Source organism: Rhinolophus ferrumequinum, chromosome 4, assembly GCF_004115265.2.
Source record: "Rhinolophus ferrumequinum isolate MPI-CBG mRhiFer1 chromosome 4, mRhiFer1_v1.p, whole genome shotgun sequence".
Taxonomy (NCBI): domain Eukaryota; kingdom Metazoa; phylum Chordata; class Mammalia; order Chiroptera; family Rhinolophidae; genus Rhinolophus; species Rhinolophus ferrumequinum.
Window position 1 is genome coordinate 77525722 of NC_046287.1, and position 20859 is coordinate 77546580.

General features: G+C 44.1%; 1 protein-coding gene across 3 annotated transcripts in view; it reads left to right on the forward strand.

Moving 5' to 3' along the window:
* ENPP6 (ectonucleotide pyrophosphatase/phosphodiesterase 6) overlaps positions 1-18482 on the forward strand; it is a 113287-nt gene extending 94805 nt beyond the window's left edge. For 2 of the 3 annotated variants that reach the window (XM_033104862.1, XM_033104860.1), the window contains exons 7-8: positions 5272-5395; positions 10044-13611. In XM_033104862.1, coding sequence (XP_032960753.1) covers positions 5272-5395; positions 10044-10249 — 330 coding nt within the window. In that variant the 3' untranslated portion in view covers positions 10250-13611. Of the gene's footprint in view, positions 1-5271; positions 5396-10043; positions 13612-17948 lie in introns of those variants that run through there. The other variant, XM_033104861.1, reaches the window with a different exon arrangement.
* Positions 18483-20859: the final 2377 nt, after the last annotated feature.

A 20859-nucleotide genomic window follows, 5' to 3' on the forward strand; every position in this document is an offset into this window, starting at 1 on the left:
GGATAAGGTCAGGGCAGTCTCTGCACAGCCCGGTTAGGACCCAGCAGTGTAGAGAGTGAGTGCTCTGGGTTTTGCGGTGGGAGTGCCTGCTGTGGCCTCATGGGGGTACCTGGAAAGGAAGTCATCCAGACAGTGTGGGAGGAACTAGACAAAGCCCTCAGCATCTCCTCTGGTCAGAGAGGGAAGCCACGAAGGACGGCCGCATTTCCACATCCTCGGCCGCCCTGCGAGAAGTCATTTCGTGGTATAGGGCAAGAGCTGGAGTCCAGATGTTGTCCCAGCAGCTGGCAGCCCTCCTGGGTTCTCAGGAGTAATTTTTTTCTGTGGCTTAGCGACCATTTTCTGATCTACGCTGAGGGGAGATCAGAAGGAATGGGCGAGAGAAATAGACATGCTAATGTACTTCAAAAATACAATTAAAACAAGAGTAAGCGCCCTGAGAGGTTGCCAAACCAAGTAACTCAGCCACGTGCAAACAGACAATAATGAACAACCGTTCAGGCCACTTCCTTCTCCTTTCTGCCCTTCCATCCCTCCTTCTGTCTGCACCCTCATTCCCAACCCTGCCTCATCTCTGACTCTGTCCCCAGACATCTCAATTCACCACCATGAAGAAATCCTAAAATGGTGAATGCATAGAGATGTGTCCAGGCAAGTGTTGAACAAACTTCATTAACTGGTTTGCTGATTTGGGGGTAAACAGTGAAGGTTACTTTTTTTTAATGCTCAGTGTGATTAAGACAAAGACCTAGTCTAGAAACTATAACTCTTATCTCAAAGGTATTCCTTGGCGTACCAAATTCAAGCAAGCTGATGACAGGCATTTTCATGGTCAGCTGAAAGCGGAGCGCAGGCAACAAAATACAACAAAGGCACTGAAATTAAAAAAAAGCACACAAATATCTAGAAACATAATAACTCAACTATTTCTCCTACAGTGTTTCTTTATGTGGAGCTAGTTGGGGCTCCTTCCCGTTAGAAATGATTAGCTGTGTAGTGCCTCATCAAGGTGGGTCCTGGCCCGGCTCTCCACCCACATAGACGGGAGGGTCCTGAAGGCACTAGAATATGCTGAGGATTAGGCTTGCTGAGGATTTTGTTTAAATTTCCAAGGGAGTGCTCATTGTAGAGTCACCACCTTGCCCCAGTTTGCCTAGGGCTGTCCTGGTTTTAAAACTGAAAGTCTTGCTTCCCTGGAACCCCTCAGCCCCGGACAAACCGGGACAGTTGGTCACCCTGTTGGATTGGCAGGTAGGCGCTTGAGAGCAGGAAACTCACAGTTCCTCTCACTCCTTCCAACAGTCTGACTCCGATGGCTGCTTCCTTCTGATGCGTTTCCCATGTGAGGTGACACAAGGTCTCCTTGCCGCTCGGGGTCTTCTGTGTGTCAGACCATCCCCACTAACAGAATTCCCAAGGGTCCTGTTACTGGGGGACCACCCTTTTGTTAGAGCTTCCTATGTGGCCTCCTTGGTTCCATGGCTACACACACTCGTACACACACACACACATACGCACACACACACACACACCCCATGCCCACTGACCGTGATTCTCACCTCAGGGCTCCTGCTTCTTCTCAGGCCCACGGCCTCCTCACTGCTGGGACCTGCCTCACTGCTTCGGGCTCAGGGTGCGCCCTCCTGGTCCTTGCTTGCTCAGGAAACACTGCACAGAAGCTGCAACCCCTCGTCTTTCCTCACGAAAGATGAGCTCTTTTAGGTGAAGGAATTGCCTCCCTTAAATGTGCTCCCCACCCCGAAAGCCTAGCAGAGTGGCTGGCAGATTGAGAACTCAGTGCATGTCTGTTGAATTGAATAAATAGGCTCTTAAATCATTGCCTTCTCCCACATCCTGGCAGGGATGCCCCCACCTTTGCTTGGTACTCCTCTCACTAATGACACCCCATTCCTTTATGGCCTTCATGGAGTAGACCCCTTCCTTTTAATTAGTGGGGAACCACCCCTGGCAGGCAGGTCCCTTACCGGGCCTTCCACCCCATGCTGCAGAAAGACCGGGGCTTTCCTGCCACTTCTGGAAACTGGCTGACCACCCTACAATGGGCCTGGCTTTTTTTAGAGACCTCAATCTTAGGGGTACTCCCCTCCTCCCTACACACACACACACACACACACACACACACACACACACAGTGCTCCTCTACCAGGCTCTCCTTTGGCCAGATCAGGAGGGTCTGGACATCTCCCTAGGCTGTCACTAGGTGGCACTGTGTGGCAGTCCTGGACCTGGTAAGGTCAGGACGGGTCAGGCGCCTCAAGCGGGAGCTTGAGGGCCTGCTGCCTGGGGATTCCTGCTCTGGAGGCTGAGGTCTGTGCCCCACACTTCACCAGCACCACCTCATACGCAAGCATTTTGGGGGAGAATGTGGCGACAGTAGGAAGACAGTGAAAGCTACTAGGTAGGAAAGGAAAAGGAAGAAAATCGTTCAATGCACTGTTTTGAAATGAAGGCTGCATGCGTAACGTATACCATTCAGTCACTTCGACAAAATGGTTAGTTTCCATACAGCCAGTTTATTATTTCTTTTTAAAATCAAAAAGAACAATTGTTTCACTGGAAGAGTTTGCCCTTTTAATAAAAATTAGTGGATTTACCTATGATCAGACAGATCCCCAGTTACCTGCAGGGCTGAGATTTTTATTGTTCTATGTAGTATTTGTGGAATTTTAAAATCAGGTCATCAGTCTTTTTCTCCCTTACACCTGTCCCTTTGTCATGGGACACGTATGTCCTGTGGGGTTCATAATTAGCGAAGTCATTAGGAACAAAATGTCCACTCCTGACGCAGGAGTCACCGAGACAGTAGACTGTGAGAGAGGAAACAACACCGCAAATGAGCCGACGAAGCTAAATCAGGTTGTGTGGTGATCATCACCACAGACAGAGAAGGAACAAAAACCATCTAACGAGTGAGAAATGCAGTAAGTTAATAAAAACATTCCCATGGAAAAATACGAGCTACAGCTGGAGAAGGAGGGACCAGGAATGATGGAAATTCAGGAAACAGAGAGTCAATGAAATCGTGCGATTTGGAAAGCAGTAATGCCAGGGAGCGATTTATGGGGTGAGACTGGATGGGTGTGCAATGTGATATGACAGCTAAATAAGCAAAGGAGAGTTCAGCCCTCACAACCATCCCTGTCCTGCTGCATAGGACCCGCGTGCCTCACCCCACAGCTACTACATTGGGTGACCATCCGCAGCCACTTAGTGGCCACCTATTGTGCATCAGGCACTTAGCACACAGTCATGTCATGTCTTCCAAACACTGTATGAGGCAGGTATTGCCACATCAGCAAGGAAACAAGCTCAGAGAAACTAAGGACCTGCCCAGGATCACAGAGCTAGAAAGTGGCAAACTGGACTTTAACCCCATGCCAATCCAATTCCCAAATCTTTTCTCTATACTTGATCACTGGCCACCACTCAGGGAGTGCAGAGGCAAGGGACGGGGGCAGCCCTCACTGTCCAGAGCTGGCGGGAGCACTGCAGTGGCCTCTGGCTGTGAAGAGCGAAAGGTGTACCAGGGCCAGGAGACCGAGAATCTGGGTGTCAGTCCCAGCCCTGCCTCTCAACAGTTGTGACTTTAACCTCTCTGTGCCTTGGTTCTTCCAACTACAAATTGGGGGAAATCATGTCATCCACACGAGAAGCGACTGTCAGTGTCTGCTCTCGGTGAGCTGGGTGGCACACTAACTACACGGGACTCTTACAAGTCTTGTGAGCCCACCTGCGAGTTGCTAGTACTTGAGCTGTTTTGATTCCAGTCATTCATCATGACCAGTCATTTCTAGCTCCTGCATTTGGAATATTTGCAATATTAAAGCCCGCTTAGCAAGAAGGTTATTGGAATATCAGGAAGGAATGAAGGGCTCTGCAAAGAAGCGTTTGGGGATGTCCCACTGGGTACAGCCTCCTCAGGAGTCACAAGGCCTTTAAGCCTTTTATTTCACAAGGAAGCCCCGCCTGCAGTGTAAGAAAAGCTAGTTCTGAAGGAAAGAAGGGTGAGAGGGAAGTGATGGTTTTGGAACCCATCCCAAATGGAGAATGGTTGAAGGAAATAAAGATACGCAAGGCCTGGTAAGGGGAGCATGAGCGCCGTCTTCAAACGTTTGACTAAACGGAGGGGAGGGGACTAATTTATTCAGAGCTGCACCCAAGGGTGGAACTTGAAGGCAGGATGTATGACAGAAAGAACATTGGGATGGTCATGAATGGACTGCCTCTGAGCTTCAAGTGTTTCGCTAGAAAGATGACGTGATTAGATTAGACACTGTGTTTTCCAACAATTCTCTGACAGCAATTGGCTTTCCTACAATTCAATTCAATTCCGACACCAACTACCTAGGGTTAGAACAGCCCCCAGCATTAAGGGGCTCAGTCTCCCAAGACTGCCCCACTTCAGATGCCAGCCTACCCATCCTTGAGTTTGACTTGGCTACAAGTTTGAGGGTTCTCACAAACCCCTTCAGGTTCGATAACTCACTGGAATGAATCACAGAACTCAGAAAGGTGCTAGAATTATGACAGCCAAAGGGAAGAGAGGCATAGGGGGTGAGGGGCACAGAGCACCCATGCTCGCTGTGGGCACACCCTCCCAGCACATCAAGGGGTTCACTAACCCAGAAGCTCCCTGGTCATGTTGTTCCAGGGTTTTATACAGGATTTCACTGTATGGGCATGAGTGACTAAATCATTGGTCAAAGGATGGGGCAGAAAGTTCTAACCATCTAATCAGGCAGTTCTTTCCTCCCGTCACCAGTCCCCCATCCTGAAGCCATCTAGGCCCCTCGCTCTATGCCCAAAAGTCATCTTATTGGCATAAACTCAGGTACGGAAGAAAGGGGCTCTTTATAAAATAACAAAAGGCACTCCTATCACTCAGGAAATTCCAAGGCTTTTAGGAGCTCTGTGCCAGGAACCTGGGACAAAGGCCAAATATATTTTTTATTATACCACAGAAACACTTTATCATCCTTTCTGTTGCTAACATGCTATATTGAGTGCTTCTAAAGCTGATTACGAGGTACAGTTCGGCTCCATGTAAGGAAATACCTTCATGACTAGAACTCTTTGGCAATTTAATGGGCTGCCTTCAAAAGTCTTAGCTACCTGGAATAGAACGTGATCCAGATAAAGCTGGATGACTCCAACGCCGAGAAAGGAGTCCCCACTTGGGTGGTGGTGTGGACCAGCCGCTCACGGATTTGTTGGGATACAGTGGGCTGTAATTGCTTTGCTTGATTTCAGAATCGGGAGATGCTGCCGTTTTGGATGAACAGCACTGGCAGGAGGGAGGGCTGGCAGCGTGGATGGCATGGCTACGACAATGAGCTCATGGACATGAGGGGCATCTTCCTGGCCTTTGGACCTGGTAGGTGGGGAAATGACCACATTTTCTTAGCCAGCCATTCCCAAGGACGTCTCTCCGTGGGGCTTATGGTGCTAGTGAAGGCTGGCATGATTTTTTTTTTTTTTTTTTTTAATGAACCCCCTTTATGAGGAAAGCTGAGCAAAGCCAGCCGGTCTCCATGAAACATCTTTTGTTGGCTTGCTTTCAAATGCTTCTTGGGTTTGGCAAATGTGGCCAAAATAGTTTCCCTTGTAAATTTTAAATCTTGAGTGCAGCGAAGAAAATGTATTCCACATGTTTGTGATTCATTTTTTACTTAATTTATCAAAATGTTATTTCACAGCTATCTGATGTCCAGGAAAGCTTTTCAGACACCAGGTTGCTGACAGCTGTGAGTTTCCAAACTGACGTGATTCCTTCACGGGTCTGACTTCCACAGTTCTTCCCTGCATAGAGCACCCAACCCTCAGGGAGTCATCTAGTTTCAGGCCCAACCAGAAGCTGGGGTGTGCTCAAGGGCGGCTAGGAAATGACCTGGAGACTAATTTTGAGAACAAGCCAGAATGACAAGGGATGTCTTGGATGAAGGCAAATTTACTGTGCCTTCCTTGACCAGATAAATTCTTAGGGCTAGAAGAGAGGCGGGGTGAAGAGGGCCTAGTTGGTCATTGGCTTTAATTGGGAGAGCACTGTAAATTCCCGTTTTGGAAAAGTTTATCAAACACTCTGAAGATCATACTACTACCGAAACACCCCCTTCTTTCCAAATAAATTAGGATAAGAAGCATTCAACAGCCATCATCCATCCGTTGACTGGCTCATGAGCTATTCTTCGTTCTTACTACTGCCCACCCTCCTGATTAAACATAAAAAGCTTCCCCTGATATCCACTTTCCACATGCATTTTTCTGGATGTTGATCAAAATGCTTCAGCCCATGAAAGTCCACGCTTTCCTTTCCAATTATAAGTTAGAGATTATGGCTAGAAACCCCGTTCTTCTTGATGTTGCAAGACAAAGACATATGTCAACCCACCTGTTTTGGGTCACTCTACTTAACACAAACTAGCTGCTGAGAACTATAAGGTGTCTGGTTCGTCACCCTCGATGAGGGTCTCGGGGAGCCTTAGTTTAGGGAACACTTTGGTCCAAATCCTTTCCCACTTGTGATGCAAGTTCTCAGTCCCGAAGGAAGTGCCAGAACCAGTAGCAGCAAACATTTATAGAGCCCTGACTGGGTCCCAGACACCGGCCTAAGGGAAAGTGTAGAAGCTGTCCAACAGGCTGCCATCAGCCAATAATAGTTATCAGGTGCTCCCTGTCGGCCACGCCCTGGTCAGATCTGTGCAGCTCAAAGCTAAGTGAATTAGGGATGGAGCCCTGAGGACTTCGTTGAGGTTAACTACTAGATTAGGTTGGAGACGTTCCAAGGTCACGGCTTTTACACGGGAGAGTATCCGACAGCGGGCTTTCATTCAAAAGCATCACCTCCTCCTTCCCCAGAGAGGAAAAAGATCATGAATGCAAAACAGTTGTCAGTCGAAGGAGTGTTTATGAGCAAGAGTCTCAGGCATATTTTAAAGCGGAAGCAAATCTAGCCTTAAACCAAAAAATTTAAACAAAGTACCCAAAGCGGCATTAGCTTAGAGTCAAATTCAGTGGGGAGATTTTGTCCATTAACAAAGGCCTCCATCACGTTCTCCTTTAAAACTAAAAGCCTAAGTCTTTTATAGACAGAAAGACAATCCCTGATGAAAATGGCCTGGGCTAATTGCTAAAATGTTTCCAGGCAGATACAGCCTTGAGAGCCTCCCGCAAACCATCACGCTTCTGGCTCCAATTCTCATGAAAGATTGAACAGCTTTACACACTGGCTGTTTACTCAGAAGAAAATTTAAGAGTGAGGCCATTAACAGCTATCTAGCTGCACTTTGAGATAAAGGTATGTCCCTCCTGATTAATTGTATGTGCTTCTTGCTTAGGGAGAAAGCTGGGCATTGTTGTGGCTGCCCACATACAGTTTTAGAAGCCAGGAAGTCTGGTCCAGCTAAGAGAACTGGGGATCATTCTGGAAGATAGCCTCTCTCTGGTTAATCCCTGTTTCTAATTTGAACAGCCTAATCTTGCCCCAGACAACTCCACACTCCTGATGAGACAGCAGGAGCGTGATTCAGTGAACTGCCTCCAAGTCAGCAAGCCTCACTCGGAGAGCAGCCCAAGGTGGCCAGACACTGCGCGAGCCCGCAGAACTTTCTCGCTTTAAGAGAAACAGTTTTAATATCCACACAATTTAAACCCATGGGAATCACGTGCATTCCCAGTCCAGGTTCAAAATGCCATCTCGAGGTAACAGAGCTTGGCTGGGTCCTCCAAAATTGGATCAGGTATTGTTTTGCTGTTCAGGAATTTGCTAGAAGCTCTCGTTCCAGCCTGGATCATGTCTGCATTGGGCCCAACGTCCCAGCCTTGCAGAATAGGAAGCCATGAACCAGATGGAATGGGAAAGAAAACCCAATTCTCCTTCCTGCTTGTGGGCACAGGATTTGATTTTGTACCTTCAACGTAAAAAAAAAAAAAAAAAAGTCTTCTCCAACAACTTTTGTCTGTAGAGCTTATCTCAGTATTTTTGCCAAGTGTTAAAGAAGAGGCTGTTTGAAAGGCTGGGGAAGGATACCCTGGATTTACTATTGTCCACCCCACACATACTCCCATCCACACGTGTGACAAGGTCATGGCCACCACGTGATGTGGCGATGTGATCATCCCATCCAGGTCCGTGACAAGTCAGAAGGAGGGAGAGGACTTGCTTCCCTGTCACTAGGGCAACCCTTCCCTTAATTTCTCAGGCTGCAGCTGATTTTTCTCTGGGGAAGTACAACCACCATCTTTGTCTAACTGTACAAATTTCCTTGCTATTAAGAAGGGGTGGCATCCTGGAGCAGCCCCTACATTGTCCTCTCCCGGGAGGTTTTGGGTGTTTTTAAAACTATTTTTACCCTGAGGTGCTGCTGACCCTTATCTTCCCTCCCCCAAAAGAAAAGGGAACTCACCAGAGAATTTATGCAGTATTTTCAATCCATAGTTTGCCCTTGCTGGGCATTTCTTCTACATGTTTCTTACTATTACTCGCTACCATTTACTGAGCATATCCAGCGTGCCTGGAGCTATGACTTAGGTACCATGTCCCTGCCCATTTCCTGACATGACCCAGCTTGTCAGTGGCTGCAGGCTGGTTGGAGAGCCCGGGACCCTCTTTATACTGAATTCTACTTTAATACTCCAGAGGGAGCAAGACACTTCCCCTGGATCTAACATGCTCGGTGGCAGAGTTTCTGTATATAACTTTCTTCCATATTTTGTAATTCCAGGGTTGACACAGAGCAGAATTTGGTGTTGGCACTCTGGACTATGTTGCTATTGGTGTCTGTTTGCTTTTTAAATAAAGTATATGCGACCCTTTTAGCAAAGCAATTATAAAGATTATTTTCTAAGATAGAGAACGTGGCTTTACAGACCCCCAATTACCCATTTCCTTTAAAAATCTTAGATGGACTAAAAAGCACATTCATAGGCCTTTATCGATAGGTAAAATCTCCCTCCTGAGTTCAACCTCAGTGTAGCTTTGGGTATTTTGTCGGAAGCTCTGGTTTGGGGCCTAAAAGTGAATCGCCTGATGTACGTTACTAAACTCTTACATTTGCTCTTAAACAGACAAACAGTCTGCAGTCACATCTTACTTGCCTCCTGTGGAGAAGGAGTAGGTGCGCTCCTGATTGAAATCCTTCCCTTACCAGGCTGGGAATGGCCAGCTCTGCCCTTCACACTCCTGTGTCACTGCTCGAGTTTGGTGCTCAGCGCCTGGGAAGAAACACAACACTCTTCTCCAGGAGATCTCCCTCCTCTTTCCTTGCGCCCTAACTCCAACACAGTTCGCTGATTTTCCACATGGCTAAGTTATTTTATCTGCCAGTGAAAGGCTCCTGAGGCATGTCCAGTTGATCTTCCAAACGTTATTTAGGACACCCTGAGATGTGCCATTGAGCTTGGGTTGACATGTTTCTCGTTGAATCATGTAAGTTTGCTGAGGCTCTGAGTTAGCCAGCGCTGGGAAGCTGCACGGTTATTTCCCCAGTCCGTCCAGCCCGGGGACCCCCATGCGGCAGGAAAATGGAGAAACACTCTTGAGTTGCTGTGAGGCCTCTGCAGTTGAAATTTGCACTCTGACTAACCAGTCCCTGCCAGATAGGTGATAAGTATGCCATTTAATTGGGTTTAGGGGAGCCCAGCAAGACAGTCAGACTTCTGTAACCACACCTGCTCTCCCGTGCTCGGCAGAAATGAGCAGTTTCAGGTGGCCCTTCTGCTTCTGCAGGAAAGTTCTGCTGTCACAAGCAAGCAGTTATTTTCTGAGGACAGTGTATTTTCTGGTTTGTCTTTTAAAGACACTCACTTCCATGAGCCGAAGAAAGTGACTCCCTTTCCTAAGCTATAGCCTTCCAGATACTCTTCTGCGTTCACAATCACGTCACCATTTCCCCTGACAGAGCTGATTTTCCAAGCCCAACGCTGCCCGAAGCCTGAAGCCTGAGCGCAATTCCTCCACCTGTGACTCGGCCCCTCTCTGCTGGTGAACAACTGTGACAACTTGTTTGCTTGCCTTTCCCTTTCAGATTTCAAATCCAACTTCAGAGCCGCTCCAATCCGCTCAGTGGATGTCTACAACGTCATGTGCAACGTGGCAGGCATCGCCCCCCTGCCCAACAACGGGTCCTGGTCCAGGGTGATGTGCATGCTGAAGGGCCAGGCCAGCTCAGCTCCGTCTTTCCTACCCAGCGGCTATGCACTGGCCTTGCTTCTCCTCTCGCTGTTTCAATAGCTGCTCCTTTGTTGTCCCAAACACTCAGCCAAGTGGACCTCCGTGGTGGAAAGGTTTTCATTTTCTGTTTGAATAATAGCTTCATTACCAATCAAGGCCACAGAAATTGTGACTATATTATTCTTGGATGATTCTATACATAAAAGTCCCTACTTCAAAAAAAAAACACAAAAAAACCCAAACTTTATTTTTTCTGGAGGTAAGGAGAGCCTTATTCTTCATTTGTTTGACTCTGTCATTTTCCCCTTTCTTTTCATGTAGTAACTTGGATGAACTGTGTAAGTAGGGGCCTGCCCTGTAGCAAACAGCCTTTGAGCGGATGCTGCATGGAAGTCCTGGGCCCTGCTCTGTCCCGCCTTGCACAGGGCAGGCCCTGGTCTGTGCCCTGTCCACACCCAGGAGCCAACCTCGGGATCTATGGCCGCTGTCCTATACTGCTACTTCCATCCTAGAAAAAGGAGGTTCCACATGACAGCAGTAGCTGCCATCTGTTTCTGATTCAGCTCATGGAGTTTTTCCATTTTATACAAAGTCCCAGAAAGGGTATATCTTAGCTTGGGTCACCACCAATCAATCAAAATCCCTAAGGACTGGAGAACTCAGAATAAGGTGACAGGCATGGGTTCTCTCCCAAAGTCTAAATGCACAAAAATGTCTCCCGGGCCTTGAGGAGCAGAAACACAATAGATCTGGGCTTCTGTGCAGCTTCTCACAGTGTACTACAGCCTGAAACCTTGCACATTGTTGATGGATTGACGCTTGCCCGCCTGTCGTGTGAAGGCTTACTCAGAGACCGCCACTCTGGATCCCAACACAGCACGGAGACTGTGTAGAACCTAACATGCCATTACAGTGGGGAAAGGCGTGTCTTACTGAGAGTGTGGACATACCTGCGGAAACCTCAGCTCATCGCTTGGAATGGTGATGCATTCAGCATACGTTTTATGCACCGGTGTCCTGGAGCCGTGCTTGTTTAACAACAGCAAAGGGGATCCTGGAGTGACCCAGAATTCCAAGGAACATGGAGGGGGAAGCGGGGGGGAATGAACATGATGGAGTCAAATCCCCATCACTAACCAACGAGCCACTTGATTAGGAAACAGTGTGGTTGAAGGGCCACCTCAGACTAAATTCTTCAGACGCCTTGAGATGAGCCATTGAGCCTGGGCTGAAATGTTCTTAGTTTAATAATGTAAGTTTGTTGTAAAACAAGGGATAACTGCGTTTTCACATGATGGGAGTCATGTACATATATCGTTGCATTTAAAATGACTTTGCACTAAATGAGGCACGTTTGCCAAGGAGACTTTTTGTCAGGAAAAGAACACCTCAGGTCTCAGGACGATGAAGCCCTTTCCAGGGTGTTTACCGTGAAAAATGGTTATCAACGCTCACTCCGATTCAAGGAGGCGGGGAGCCGTCTCTGTGCCTTGAAGCATGACAGCAAAGGATCGCTGATGAAAAACATCGAATTTATCTTCACAAAAGATTTCTAAGGGTTTATGTAACATGTTTTTAAAACGGCAGAAAAGCATTGAATCAATTGGAAAGGAGGCAAATCAGCCGTTGTTGTCTGGCTGAAAGGAAATTAGTGCTCTCAGGACATGGGCAGTGGTTGCTGAAAGTAGCATCTCTTGTTCAAAGTTTCTTTTCTCCTTTAAGGACGGTGTTCTAATGAATTCAGCGGAGCCCACCTTTCTTCCTTGTGAAGGAAGGATGCTTAAAAGATAGCCGAGCGATTAAATTAAAAGTGGATCCTCCAAATCAAAAGGGCTGTTAACATGGACAGAGTCATGCATTTGTCTTTCCTGGTCTGGTCTACCATTTGCCCCCCTCCCATTCTTAAAATCTTCCAACTACCTATTAAAATTTCAAATAGTTGTCTGACAAAGTATCGTTACTCAATAACTAATCTTGAATCAATGAATGAGAATAAGATACTTTTGGAGTTAGTACTATTGGTAAATAATTGAGAAAATTCAGCCACTGAATGGAGAAAATACTTTTTGCCTAAAATAACGCATACATTTTAGTAGGTTAATTCTTTGGCTAAAGCTTTTTTTCCTTTGATTTTTGTTTTAAAGTAACATTATTTTCCCTAGGAAAAGTCTACTTTCTCTAAATAGTTTTGTTTCACAGGAGTAAAATCTGTGAGGAATACATATAGACACCTTTTCTCCTGGATTATTTTACTACTTCATTGCTAATTCCAGGAAGAAGATAATTGCATTGACCTGCAAATACTGAAGGTAAATGAAAGGAATGATCCTTAAATTGATGAGATGAATGGCTACTTTCCCTGCTCATACGCGAAAGCTCCAGAACCCAATTCAATTAAGTTCTGAAGACTTAAGCATAAATTAGAACAGGTTCAGGGAATTTTTTCTAGCCTCGAAGAATCCTGAATTATTAGGGAGGTGCAAAAGTAATTGCAGGTTTGGCAATTGTTTTTAACCTTTTAAACCACCATTACTTTTGCACCAACCTAATATAAAGTTCCAACTCTCTTTGCTTTTAAAGGGACCTTGGAAATCCAGATCTGAGTTCAGTCACAGACAGCAGTTTGTAAATGTTCTGAGACTGTAAGCATCATCTGACCCACCTTCAGAGATGCAGGTTCATGGGACCGGGGTGGGGCCTCAGGCAACACTCTTAAATCACGCTGATCTAAGATTTGGATTTGCTCTAAAGAAAAACGAGTTCTGATTTGACCCTGGTAGACCTGAGTCTCCTGACAGCAATTTCATAACCAACCAGTTTCTCCAGGGACCATTAGGCTGGCGTAAGCTGCTGATCCCAGCTGGGTCAAGTTTCCAGCCCTCTTTAAACCAAAGCAGATCTGTACCCCCCCCGTGATGGAGAGAGGAACCAGACAGGCACACTGGACTTCTCCACATCCTGCTCCTTGTGGGTCTAAGATTCCCAACGGTGCTATCAGACAAACTCATTGTTCAAGACACACAGTTATTTTATGTCCTAAGAAAGTGTTTTGCATTTCTGTAAATATCAAGAGATTTCCAAAATTGTGTTATTCTTTCTAAGCAATTTGTGATAGACCAAAGTCAGTGCTCAAAAAACTACTAGAAGGAAGGGAGGGTGTAGCGTTGGCCGACTGGTTATAAACATGTGAAATTTGGTCTCAGGTACATGCGATGAAGATACACTTCTATATTGCTTTGAAATCATAAAATAGCACCTAGTGCAATGCCTCAAATGTTTAATAAATGTCCCATAAATATGTGTTGAATGAAAAAAGAATAAATGTTATTAAGAAGATTTGCTTACATCTCAGATATTCTCTCTCTGCCTGTAGTTCCTCAAATTAAATGAACTTTTCACTTTTGGTTTGCTATTTTTCTTATCACCCAACTGATAATATAATTATATTTTATTCCATGGAGTGGACATATTCCATTTAAGGCTTATAAATTTGATGGAAAGAAGAAAGGAAGGAAGGAAGGAAGGAAGGAAGGAAGGAAGGAAGGAAGGAAGGAAGGAAGAAGAGGAAATGAAATTAGGTTTTAAATATACTGAGCATATTCACCTTTTAAAAATGTAACAGCTTTATCAAGATTTAATTCACATACCATATAATTCATCCATTTAAAGGGTACAATCCAGTGGCTTTAATATATTCAGAGTTGTATAACCATCACCATGATCAATTTTATAATATTTTTATCACCCCAAAAAGAAACTGCATATCCCTTCGTACATTAGCAGTCACTCCCCATTTCCTCCTGCCATCACCTCCGGGCTATCAGTAAACTATGTTCTCTCTCTACAGATTTACCTATTCGGGATATTTTATAAAAATAGAGTAACACAATATGTTGTCTTTTGTTGCTGGCTTCTTTCACTGAGCATAATGTTTTCAAGGTTTTAGCATGAGTCAGTACTTTTTATTCTCAAATATTCCATTGTATGGATGTACTACATTTATCTATTCTTTAGTTGATGGACATTTGTTTTTTCCCTCTTTTTGGATATTATGAATACTGCTGCTCTGAACATTTATGTCCAAGTTTTTGTGGACATATGTTTTCATTTCTCTTAGGAATATACCTGGCCCAGGAATATTGCTGGGTCATGTCGTAACTCTGTGAAAGCTTTGAGGAACTGTCAGAATGTTTTCCAAATTGGCTGCACCATTTTTCATTCCCACAAGCAGTGTACTAGGGTTCCAGTAACTCTACATTCTCACCAATACAATGGGCACGATGTGATATCTCATTGTGGTTTTCATTTGCCTTTCCCTGATGACAAATGAAGTTGAGTATCTTTTCACATGCCTATTGGCTATTTGTCTATCTTTGTTGAAGAAATGTCTATTCAAGTCCTTTGCCCATTTTTTAAATTGAATTTTTGTCTTTTTTATTACTGAGTTATAAGAATTCTTTATGTATTCTGGATACAAGTCCTTTATCAGACATGTGATTGGCAGATACTTTTTTCCCCCATTACAAAGCCCTGCCCCTGTAAGAGCTCTGCAGTGATAGGGAAGGGAGAAAAACGGTTTGTGAAGCTGGAAGATACAAAGACTAATCCAGAGCAGTTGTGGAGTTAATTCCCTGAATGCCGAATACCGTCCAGGGCGTTTCTTTTCTGTGTCACCCAGCATGCTCACTGGGCCAAGACAACCTCATAAGGAGCCTCACCGTGGTTGTTCCCATGGTCAGCAAGGTGATTCAGGCCTCAGTACAGCCTGATGCCCGGGGCCATCCCAAACCACCTGTTACCTGTCAGCTCACTTCCCTGTGCCATTCCTTCAGACTACCCAGCCCTGCTGGCTGCCCTGGTCTCCCTGATGTGCTCAAGTTCAGGACACTCCAAACTGGGCTTCACATTTTTGCCAGAAGCCCTCATAGATAAGGCATAATTCTATGAAATAACATTGTCCTAATTGTAGTCTTAGTTTAACTCTAAGTGAAAAAAATGATTCATTTTCTTTCCTCTTAAAAACTTTTTAATCATGTATTTGCCAACAGAGTCTGTTATCCTCTTGGCAAGATTTGAAGTACAGTCAAACAAATTTTATTTAATCAGGTCAGAGCCCAGGTCTGGCTTATTCACCTCTGTACATCCAGATGCTGGAACAGAGTTGGGTACCTAATAGGCCCTCAAATATTTGAAGAAGAGATTAGTCTAATTTTTTTCTTTCTTTCTTTTCTTTCTTTTTTACAAAAAAAAAAAAAAAAAAAAAAAGAGCATGCTAACTATATAATACAATTATTTGAAGTTGTGAAGCTGCCATGGGGACAACCTGCCCATGTGGAACAAGCCCCTCCAGAGAAGGTTCAGACTGGTCGAGAGAGAAGAATAGCACACACACACCACACCCTTTGTTACAGGTTGAATTGTCCCTCCCCAAAAGATCCGTCCAAGTTCTAATCCCTGGTAGCTAGGAATGGGACCTTATTTGGAAATAGAGTTTTTGCAGATGTCATCAAGTTAAGATGAGGTCATAATGGATTAGGCTGGGCCTTATTCCAATGACTAGTGTTCTGGTAAAAAAAAAAAAAAAAAAAGAGGGAAGTTTAGACCTAGAGACACAGGGAAGAAAGCCACGTGGTGACAGAGGCAGGGATGGGAGCGATGCATCTATGGGCCAAGGAACACCACGGATTGCTGGTAACCACCAGTAGCTGGGAAAGGCAAGGAAGGACCCTCCCCTGGAGTCTTCAGAGGGGCCATGGCTCTACTAACACCTGGGTTTCAGAATTCAAGCTTCCAGAACTGTGAGAAAACATAGTTCTGTTGTCATAGGTACCTGTCTTGTGGTAATTTGTTACAGCAGCCAAAGGAAAGTAACATGACCTCCCAATTGCTTTTGAAGCCGATCTAGTTTATCAAAGAGTTCTTGAGCTCCTCCATACCGGGCACTATGTTTAGGGAATACATAAAAGCGAAAAAACACGGTTACTTCCTCACAGAACTTTCAACATAGTCATCTCACTTCTTCCATTGTTAAGCAGAATTGAATTCTCATTTCTGTGAAACAAAATGTTCTGGTTGCTACAGGCAATGCATAGGGAGAATTGCAGAGAAAACAGAACTCGCACTTTAGTTAAAGAAGCCATCAGCTCTAGAGCAGAGGAGCTGGAGGCAGAACGTTCACCCGCTCATCCTCCTGGTGGCACCTCATCCCCTGCCTGCTTCGGGGTCTTGCTCTTGGCCACTGGGTTGCCCCCCTGCAGCCTACTACTTGTCTTGCCTGTATGAGTTATCTCGCAGCAAAAGCAAGGATGACCACTTCACTCACCTGGTGAAAATCCACCATTGTCTCTCATTCCTATAGAATTACATTCCAAATTCTGCCTCCCCCGATCTCTGTGGTTTGACTTCCCCCTCCATCTCCTGATGTGCCATATCACGTTTCCCAGCGGAGCCCCTCTGAATGTGTGACTCTCAGCTCTCTTACATTGTCCCTATGTCCAGGACACCCCATCCAACTCTCTGTCTAGTAAACTTTTATCTATCCTTCATAGCCTAGAGTCTCTGTGAAGACAGTGTGTTTTCATATTCTTTTATTGTTTCCTTTATTACAAAGCAAGTTACACTGCATTGTAATAATTTGTTTTCAAGTGTCTCCAACTAGGCTGTAAGCTAAGCAGAATGCCAAAATTGTGTCTTCTGATTTTTGGAGTCTCCAAAGAAAGTCTAGAGCACCAAGGAAGTCTGCTACAAAAGTAGTTGATTTTTGTCTGGTGAATAAATGAATAAATTAGTAAATGAATGAAGCGAAAAGATTAGGACATGAAGGTCAGAAGATCACATGAGTTTGGACAGAGCTTCTCTCAGTAGTGATGGGTTGGAAACGCCAGATGCAGCAGGAAACGTTTTTGTAGAAAGTAGCAGGATTTGACAAATGACGAGCTGTGTGACACGGAATCCAGGGGGCAAGTGTTTCTTTTCCAGAATTTCAGCAGGCCCCCTCTTTAGCCACAAACAAGAGGAAGTGGAACAGATGGGAAGAAAGGAAGAGAAGATAAATTAGCTCTGTCTTCACCAAGTTTAATTTGGCTTTTCAACAGAACTCTAACACAAGCTTGTACTGTCATTTCCCTACAGCGTGGAAGAGGTCAGAATCCCAGCCTCTGAGTCTGATTTGCTTTTGCTACTGAGAAATGGGGAATGGGTGGCAGGGGGAGGTGGAGAAGAGTTTTCAGAAGGAAGGAAGGGGTGTTTGACAAATTCCCTTCTGGGAAAGCCTTGTTCATATCCCGCCTCTCTCCCCTGTCCTGCTGCGGCTTAGGAAAGTCTGGCATGGGTGGTGTCAGGGGGGTCAAGCAGGGTCTGAACTACCACGATAGCCCAGAACAAGGTGGTGCTCAGAATTACCCACCCACTCCCACAGTGGGTGATGAGGGTCAGGGCTGGGAGCAGGGGCAAGAGAAAGGAGACAAGGGAGCCATTCAGCCTGCTCTTAGATGAAAGGAGCAGAAGGAATTCTGGAAGCTCGTCATAGTCCAGACCATAGTCCATTTCCACAAAGCAAGAGGGACTTGGGGTCAAGGAGTAATAAACCTTATTTCCCTGGGCCATCTCTGGGAACCTGCATGAAGTGGTAGGTGGCTTGTAGAGGATTTGACATCTCGGGATCCAGGCTGCTCTGCATCTGAAGCCCTAAAACCAGCACCTACCGGATGCCTGGTATTAGGACATGCATTTTACACTGAGCATCTCTTATTTATCGCAGGCAACCAGGGAGCCTAGAGATTAAATGACTTGCCCAAGGTCACACAGGGAACCAAGAGAGATCCAGGTACGTATGACTCTAGGAGTAAAGAGAAGCATCACAGCACTGGCTTAACCTGGCCCCAACAATCTTCATCAGCACAGCCTCAATTCTTTACCCCCCACCCCCAACAAATGCAAGCGAAGTCAAAGCAGGGGGCTTGCTCTGTAAGTGGCTTCAAACATTCTCTCAGGACTCCCCATCCCAACCTGCCACCCCGTGATCCTCCACATTGTTTCTGGAGCTGCTACTGATGACCCCAAAGCCCCATCATATGACCCCTGTCAGCTCCCAAAGAGGAGAACTGCGTTTATCTACGTGCATTGCGTAATAATTGTAACAAACTAAAGCTTTAGTTTGGGACACTCGTTCTCAAACTTGGCTGTCCAAAATTGCCCGACAAAATGATTTAAAAATATTGATGTCCTTGTCCAGTCCCCACGCCTGGAGATTCTGACTCCAATGGTCTGGAATGGGCCTGGGTGTTGGTATTAAAAAAAAAAAAAAAAGAAAAAAAAAAAGAAGTCTTCCCAGGTGACTCTAATGTTCAACCAGGAATGAAAAACACTTAGGGGGAAGAAAAAAACTAATAAAAGAAGAAAAATATTAATAGAAATTGGTCCCTTTTAAGAATCCTAAGGAAGTATTATGGTTTGCATAATTTTAATGTTAGAATTTGTTTAGATTAAGAAATTCATTGTATTCTGCCTTATTGCAAAAAATACATGTGAGTCATTATGCTGGAAGTTTCTTTTGTACTTTATAATAAATACCAAAGTAATAAGAACCAGCTAGAAAATGGCTTCTGTGTTGAAACAGACCACACTGGAGCGGAACACTCTCACTACAGTGAATCACGAGTTAGTTAGAGACGTCCTATAGACGGGCTGTTTGCAACTCGTCCTACTCAGAAACACTCACAGAACAAACAAGAAACACCTACATCAGTGTAGCCAGCACTAACTATTTGGGAGAGTACAGATGGGAAAACAACAGGCTTTGTTCTGGGTCACAAGATATGAAATTTTGTAGAGGATGAAATCTAATCTGTCTGTGAGAAATGGTCTCATCTGGTTTAAATGTCAGTTTGAACTCAGAAAGTCAAATCTAGCAATGAAATGGACACTGATGATAGTAGGTCCAGCGGGGACCAGACAACTTCACATTGGGATTGCTGTTTCGAGTCAATAAAATTTACGGAGCAAATACTCAGTGAAGGGTTTTTGTATCTTGAAAGATCAGACCCCTTACTCTCTAAGGAAAGGCCAGCCTAGAAGCGACTTCCCCAAGTAGGCTCAGCTCTGATCATGCATAAGGGAGCTTATACGGGAGTCCCAGGAGGATGGAAGGGACAGAGAACAGATGTGTCAGCCTTGAGATTCTCCTCCAGTTCATTTTTAAAGGCTTTGGAGATCACTCACATATCCTGCACGCGCGCCATGATGGGACGTAAACATCACTATTGCTTTCTCTGTAAACATGACTGTCCTTATCCCAGCAAAAGGCTGCTACCCAAGCAAGGGTAGTAATAAAATACTAGTCATCAGATCTTTGGACTCTGGTGTAGGTGGTGGGAGGGGAATGATGAACTTTTAAATCTTAAGAACGATGACAGCTACTATAGAGGGAAGCTTACAGTGTTTAAACTTCTGTGTCAAAAACTAAGCAAAATTAAATTAAGCCGATTCCCAAAAAAACAAAAGAACACAGTGAAAAGAATTACAATAAATATGATAAATGGTGAATATCCTCATACTTTAAAAATACCATATGAATGAATAAGAAAATCATTTAGACCCCAGTTGATAAATGAAAGTCATAGAGTACTATATATTATATAAATGTTTAATAAACAGATGATAACTTCACAACAGAAGGAGGTACTCTAAAAAAAAGTAGAAAGACTATCCTGAGCCACATCTTCTTCTAAAGTTTAGAAAAAACAATTTCAAATAACAATGTAGAAAGTATTGAAGTCAAATCTCACACTAAGATACTATTTTAAAGTGAAAATAAGGAGCAGAATAACAATCTGACAGTCAAAGAAAGCACGCCAGAAATACATGGTCACAAAACAAATCAAAACCATAACTTACTATTTCAAGATGAACTAAAATACATTAAGAAAACAACATAAGGTATGAAAGAATGACATAAATCAAATTATTAGAACTCAGAAAGGATTGGACCCAAGAAAGAATAAGAGATAAAGAAAAATAATTTCAGAAGTGAAATCTAAACTAGCTGGAATAAAATGTTAAACAGAATAATGTTACAACAGATAATGCTTTCGGAGAATTATAAGAAAAGGGGAGATAAATTTTTAAAAATAAAAACAAATTAAAAGATAAAAAGAGTCAAGAGAAAGTGACAAATAATGAAGATTGACAAATAATGAAGATAGGCAAAGAACATCTAACATATTAATAACAGGAATCCAAGAAGAAATCAAAAGCAAAGGAATAAGACAAATACTAAAACTATAATGTGAAGAAACTTTCCTGAAATTGAAAGGAAAAAAACTGACACTATACACTGAAAGAACATTTCCCATACCTGAAAATATCAACCAGAACCATGAATATCAAAATTTATTGGATTTTAAGACAAAGAAAAGTCCTTCATGCATCTAAGCAAAAAGAAGGCATGAGTTATAATGAAAAAGATTTTTCAAATACAATACTCTATGGCTGAAGAAAATGTACTAACATATTTGAGATACTCATATAACAAACATGTGAGTCAATTTTTATATAAAAAAAAAACTGACTTTCAAGTATGAAAGGTTCAAACTGATATCAACATGAGAGAATTTAGGAAATATTGTGCCTGTGAGTCTTTCCTGATGAATCTATTAGAGAACAAGCTTCAG